At 39.3% G+C, this 6,993-nt stretch overlaps 1 protein-coding gene across 1 annotated transcript; it reads right to left on the bottom strand.

Annotated features, from left to right (window-relative positions):
• Nucleotides 1-6,106: 6,106 nt before the first annotated feature.
• On the bottom strand, nucleotides 6,107-6,988 carry LOC102425857 (olfactory receptor 8K3-like; the record flags this gene model as incomplete). Its single annotated transcript, XM_006108388.1, has 1 exon — nucleotides 6,107-6,988. A coding segment is annotated over one exon (882 nt), but the record flags the coding sequence as incomplete, so codon positions are not given.
• Between the last annotated feature and the right edge of the window lie 5 nt (nucleotides 6,989-6,993).

A 6,993-nucleotide genomic window follows, 5' to 3' on the forward strand; every position in this document is an offset into this window, starting at 1 on the left:
CTTACATGGCTCAGTGAGAACAATTTATGGATTTTTTTACCTTTTGAGACTGTCCCTGCGGAGATACCAAGCAATTTGTTGATTGTCCCTATAGTATTTTATAGCACAATTAAATGCCTAGAGGATGTCATTTAATTTCCATGGACAACTTTTATCCTTCCTTCCTTCATTCTTTTTATTTTTTACTCTTGGTTAACTTTCCTTTTGTAGAGCATAGGACTCTTGACTATATGCCACCAAGAGTCTGCATTTACACAGTGATCTCCTCGAATGAGTGACAGTGTACAAATGTTTAAATACTGTGCTACTATTTTAAAACTTTTAGGAAATTAAAATGATACATTGCTTTCTTGATTTGTTGCTCATGTTGTTACTGCTCCAAAGTCCATGTGTCAGACACTTCAAAAGGCCAAAACTCAAACATCAGAGTTGGAGTAAGGAAAGTTTTCTTGATTGAGTAGGTGCCAACTGAGAAGATAGTAGCCCTAATCCTCAGGTCCATTTTAAGAAGTACAGGGTTCAGGCTTCTTTTATGACAAGGGAAGGGAAAACGGGAGGGCCTGTTTTTGGAAAACTTAAGCTTCAAACAGGATTCCTCTAATGATGATCAAATTTATATGCAAGACAAAGCAGGAGCTATTAGCCTGAAGGCCATGGGACCAAAGCAGGCTTGAATAACATTAAGTCAGAAAGACTGACCATTTCACTCTGGTATAATGTAGTTTTTTTTCCTCAGGGACAGAAATTAGTTACTGCTACTTCTCATTTCATTGTGAGTTTTCATCATCTGTCTGTTCAACACTTCTCTTTTGCTTTATTTTTCTTTTACAACCTATTGCACCATTTTAGTTATTCTATTCTGTACAAACACACTCCATACAGATCTATTCTATTACCACAAAGTTCCCTTTGGCTACCCCTATATAGTCACACTAGAGGCCCAGTGCACAAATTCGTGCACAGGGGGTTGGGGGGACTGCAGGAGGTTGGCTGCCGGCTCCAAGGAAGGAGCTGACCCTCGGCCCCCCCTAGGAAAGGGGCCATGTCCACCTCCACCCACCCCCAGTTCCCTGTCCCAGCCTGGGGCCTGAAGGCCCCAGTAGGGTTGGGAGAGGAGGTGATGGTCACCAGGCCGGGCGCAGAAGAAACAGACAGTGGAGGCTGATGCCACCCCGCCACCGCACGTTTCTCCCCCTCCCCCCCTCCTCATTCCCTCGCTGCTGCACCGCCACCGCGGCAGGCAGGCAGCCCCCAGGGAAGGGAGAGGACGGAATGAGACAAACACTGTGTCCAGGGCTGGCTTTCAATAGATTGCAGTGAGGGAGCTGCTCTGTTACATAAGAAACCCCGACCCAGAAGCAGGTCATGTATGAATGGTTTAGCACCAGGGGCTGGCCAGCGGGGGGGGGGGGGGGGGTCACAAGGGCTGGTGTCGGGCCACGGGAGCACACTGACCACCAGGGGGCAGCTCCTGCATTGAGAGTCTGCCCCCTTGTGGTCAGTGTGCATCATAGAGTTGGGTTTTCTCCTGCAGACCCAGAGTGGATCTTTTTGTTCTTCAGATTCCCAACCTGGGCTGGGATTGACTGGCACAGGTGCAGACACATTGGTCTGGGGAGTGAGTACCTGAAGGGAAACTTTAATCTTATCTAGGAGAGGGTCAATAAGTAACTGAAAGATTCATTTAAGAGTGATTCAGCCTATCTCAGTTACATCAATGCATGTTCCCAACAGCGGTGCAAAGGTAACCCACCCACCATTCCATTAAGGTTGTTTTTGTAAAGGATGACCTGTTAACTAATATGTAACTGTTTGCTTAAAAATTCTAGGAACTAACTTCAAAAGAAGCAGACTTCAATTTCCAGACATTTCGGCTCCAGGTGGTTTGCTGACCTTCAATCATTTAAAAAACACACACAAAAAACAGGATGATGCAGACCAGACCATGGCTTGACCTGTTATCAGAACAGACTGTGCTGATTTGTACACAGTCTCCTCAGCAGACAACTCTCAAACCTCTCCTTTGTTATGTTTATTTTCTCCCCCCTCCCTTTTTATAAAAACCCCTGCCTGAGTCCAATTGTTAAGATGGTCTTTGAAACGTTAGTCTGCCACCTTCTCAAACTGCCTACTCTTGAGTAAACCTCTTTCCTTTCACCAACCCTTGTCTCTCTGTTGTTGGTTCTCGAGCTGCAGGCAGTTGAACCTGGGTTGGGTATCACAAATAGTTATGATCAATCCATATCCTTGTCAAGATTTAATACTTTCCCCTGTTTTCTTCATAACCACTCCGGATGATGTGGCTGGATATCATAGTGATTTTAATTTGCATTTTCCTGATGCTGAATGAAATTGAAAATCTTTTCATATGTTTAATGGCTGGATTTATATTTTATTTGAAAAGTGTTTGTTCATATCTTTTGTCACCTTTGTATTGTATTTCATGTCAACTATTTTTTCAGTTGTAAGAATTATTTTTATAGTTTTCATATGAAGTCAGATATATACATCTGATTATGTAATTCTGATAAAATATTTTCTTTCATTATGAGTTTCCCTTTTCACACTATAAATTTTGATGAACAGATTTTTTAAAGAAGCTCAATCCATCTTTTTAAATCTTATATAGTTATCACTTTGTGTGCAGTGGAAGGTTCGGAGTGGTACAGGGTCACACACCTATGACATGAGGCCATAATGTATCAAAAAAGATTTTATTCTGACCACCTGGGTGCAGATGGACTGAGACTGAGATAGGCATCAGTGAAGAGAGCAGGGAGAGATAGGTTTTTATTAATCCTTGCAGGCTGCAAGCCGCTTTGCTGACATAAAGGTCTGGTCCGTCCTTGGTTCCTCCCATGCCAGGTGTCTTCTGGTTATCTGAGCTATGCTGTGCTCAAGGCTGCAAGCTTTCTGCAAGATATCTGCTAAGCACATATGTCTTTCTCTGCCCTGTTTTATTCTCTTTAACCCTTTCATGCAGTATACATTATTTGAACATGCCATTATATTATCAACCAAAATTGATTTTAGACTGTAATAAGGAATAAAAGCATGTATTTGTGCATCCTAGGAGACACAGATTCAGGGAGAAACCTATATTTTCCAGAGAAGTCACATTTTATAGAGAATTTTCTCACCCATAGTTCCTATTTTGGTCTCCTGTAAATGAGGTTTTCAAATTATATAGTTTTAATTGGTCCACATAAATGCAAATGAGGATATAATTTATGTAGTTCTGATTAAACCAGGCATGTCTCAGGATATTGGTCAAAAGGCAAAACCAGGGCTTCCCTTCAGTGATGGACCCAGATGGCATAAAAAAGTAGGACATAGTGTGGGAATCCAAGAGTTTATTCTGAGGTTGTTCTTGGTATACTGAGTACTTGAGCATCTCCTATTGGAAATGGCTGCTAGACTCTTATTATTCATAAAATTTAAGCCCTCAGTTGACCATGGGGAGTCCAGCTCAGCAGATAAACTCTGTTATTAGGGTTCATATCAAAGGAATCTTTCTTTTCAGGGCCCATGATATATTTACCCCAAGCATCTGGATTTTTAAAATTTAACATCTATAATAATAACCTCTGCCAAAACATGCTATTACTTATCCTCTAGTAGGCATGATTACTCAGTAATAAAATTGCTGCATTATTGAGAATATACATATTAAACTTTAGTTTTCACTGCCTTATTTTTCCACAGTGTTTATAGGAATTTACTCTCTCAAAGTAAAATCATTCTAGTTTCTTCACATTCTAATCAACATTTGGAACTGTTGTTCAAACTTCTGAATTTTAGCCATTCTGAAGGGTAGGTAGTGATATCACAGTATAGTCATACTTGCATTTGTCTAATGATTAATGATCTGGGGGAAAACATTAATGTGTCTTTTCACTGCTTTGATATCCTCTCTTGTGAAATATTTCCTCAGGTGTGTTTGCTGCCGCCCCACCCCGCTCTTTGCTTCCAAAAGGTTTACTGATTTTAGGAGTTAGGTAAGTTGTTGTTTTACAAATGACTGGTATCTGTACTTCATAGGGTACATGTTTTTCAAGCAGGTTCTTTCATTTTTTGTATGCTATATTTTCATAAATACAAGTTTTTTAAAATTTAAATTCTTTATTGTTTTAAGTATTACATAAGTCTCCTTTTCCCCCATTGACCTATCCCCAGCCCCTCTACCCCCCAGCACATGCCCTTCCCCCACCCTGTCTGTGTCCATTGGTTATGCTCATATGCATGCATACAGGTCCTTTGGTTGATCTGTTACCACCTCTCCCTCCACCTTCCCTCATAGGTTGGACAGCCTGTTCAATGCTTCTATGACTCTGGTTTTATTTTTGTTCATCAGTTTATGTTGTTCATTATATTCCACTAATGAGTAAGATCATGTGATATTTATCTTTCTCTGTCTTATTTCGCTTAGCATAATGCTCTCCAGTTCCATTTATGCTGTTACAAATGATAAGAATTCCTTCTTTTTTACAGCAGCATAGTATTCCATTGTGTAGATGTACCACAGCTTTCTAATCCACTTATCTGCTGATGGTCACTTAGGCTGTTTCCAAACCTTAGCTACTGTAAATCGTGCTGCTATGAACATAGGGGTGCATATATCCTTTCTGATTGGTGGTGCTGTTTTCTTGGGATCTATTCCTAGAAGTGGGATTACTGGGTCAAATGGGAGTTCCATTTTTATTTTTTTGAGGAAACTCCATACTGTTTTCCTCAGTGGCTGAACCAGTCTGCATTCCCATCAGCAGTGTATTTACCTCATCACATTTATTTCTGAGACCCAATGGACATAACATATTGCTACACTTATGTTTTCTTTAATAACTTGGTAATGTTTTTGTAGTTTCTAGCAATAAAGCCAGGCAAAGCATTCATTAGATTTTTTTCTTTTAAGATTTTACAGATATTTCTATGTAATTGACAGTTTAAAGCAATTTTACTTGTGTTTATTAGTAGATAGAAAATTAATTTGTTTTTATGCTAATATCATGCTATTTTGATAACTATGGCCTTGTTATAATTTGATATTGTGTAGCCTAATTCTTCCAACTTTGTTCTTTCGCAAAAAATCACTGTGTTATTCAGGGTCTTTAGTGGTTCCATATAAATTTTTGGAATATTTGTTCTAGTTCTGTGAAATACACCATTGATGTCTTGATAAGAATTGTGTTGAATCTGTAGATTGGGTATTATGGATATTTTAATTATGTTAATTCCTCTTACCTATGAACACAGTATATGCTTCCACTTATTTGCATGTTCTTAAATTACTTTCTTCAGTGTCTTATAATTTTTAGAGTACAGGTCTCTTTGAATCACTGGTTAAATTTATTCCTAGGTATTTTGTTCTATTTGAAGCAATTGTAAATGGAATTGTTTTTTAGTTTCCCTTTCTGATAGTTCATAATTGGTATATAAAAATGCAATTGATTTCTGGATATTTATTTTGTATCCTGCTACTTTACTAAATTCACTTATCAGTTCTAGTAAGTTTTTGGTGGAATCTTTAGGGTTCTGTGTATATGGTATCATGTCATATGCAGATAATGACAATTTTACTTCTTTCCAATTTGAATGCCTTTTATTTCTTCTTGTCTGATTGCTGTGGCGAGGACTTCCAGTAATGAGTTGAATAAGATTGGTGAAAGTGGACATCCCTGTCTTGTTCCTGATCTGAAAGAAAATGCTTGTACCTTTTGCACATTGAATATGATGTTGGCTATGGTTTCTTATATATGGCCTTTATTTAGTTGAGATATCTTCACTCTATCCTGAGTTTGCTGAGTGTTTATCATAAATGGGTGCTGGATTTTATCAAATACTTTTTTCTACATCTATTGATATGATCATGTGATTTTTATCCTTCATTTTATTTACATAGTGTGTCATATTTATTGATTTGCAGATATTGTACCAACCAGCAGCTGATATGAGAACAATTATTATTAGGTGAACATTTACAAGTTGATAACAAGAAAACATTTCTAGTTTCCCAGGCCTATTAAATATCACTGCTTTCTAAGGCTTATCATATATCATAAACAGCTTCTGTAACCTAATTTATGGTATATACATTTGATATTGGACTTTACCTAGGGTGCTTGCTCAGGATTTTCCATAGGCTATGAAGGGCACCTTTCACTTCTTTGTTTCTCAGGCTGTAGATCAAGGGGTTCAGCATGGGTATGATCAAAGTGTAAAACACAGAGGCCATTTTATCACTGTCAAAGGAATGACTGGACTTGGGCTGCATATACATGAAGGATAGAGTTGCATAGAATACAACCACCACTGTCAGGTGAGATCCGCAGGTGGAGAAGGCCTTGTGCCTGCCCTCTGCAGAGTGCATCTTGAGGATGGCCAGGAGGATCAGTATGTAGGACACAAGGACCACCAGCAGAGATGAAACCAAATTAAACACTGAAAAAATCAGTATTATCAACTCAATGTCACGTGTGCTTGAGCATATCAGTGTCAACAAGGGAAGATTGTCACAGTAGAAATGATTAATGATTTTATGGCCACAGAAAGATGAAATAAAAATCTTTATGGTGATTATCAGAGAGAGAAAAGCACTGTAGAGATAGGGGACCGCTACCAGTGCCCAGCATACCCTTGGTGACATGATGACTGTGTAGAGCAGAGGGTTACAGATGGCCACATAGCGGTCATAGGCCATTGCTGACAGAATGAAAAGTTCACTAATGATGAACAAGATGAAGAAGGCTAGCTGGGCTGCACACCAATTGTAGGGGATAGTCTTTTGTCTAGTTACAATGTTTGCCAACATTTTTGGTCCCACAGCTGTTGAATAACCAAGATCAGTGAAAGCCAGGTGTCTGAGAAAGAAGTACATGGGTGTCTGAAGCCTGGAGTCCATCTTGGTGAGGATGATCATTCCCAAGTTGCCCACCACGGAGACTGCATAGATGATGAGGAACAGCCAAAAGAAGGTGGCCTGCAGTTCAGGGTGGT

The sequence above is a fragment of the Myotis lucifugus genome, unplaced genomic scaffold, assembly GCF_000147115.1.
Source record: "Myotis lucifugus unplaced genomic scaffold, Myoluc2.0 scaffold_2208, whole genome shotgun sequence".
In the NCBI taxonomy this organism is placed as follows: domain Eukaryota; kingdom Metazoa; phylum Chordata; class Mammalia; order Chiroptera; family Vespertilionidae; genus Myotis; species Myotis lucifugus.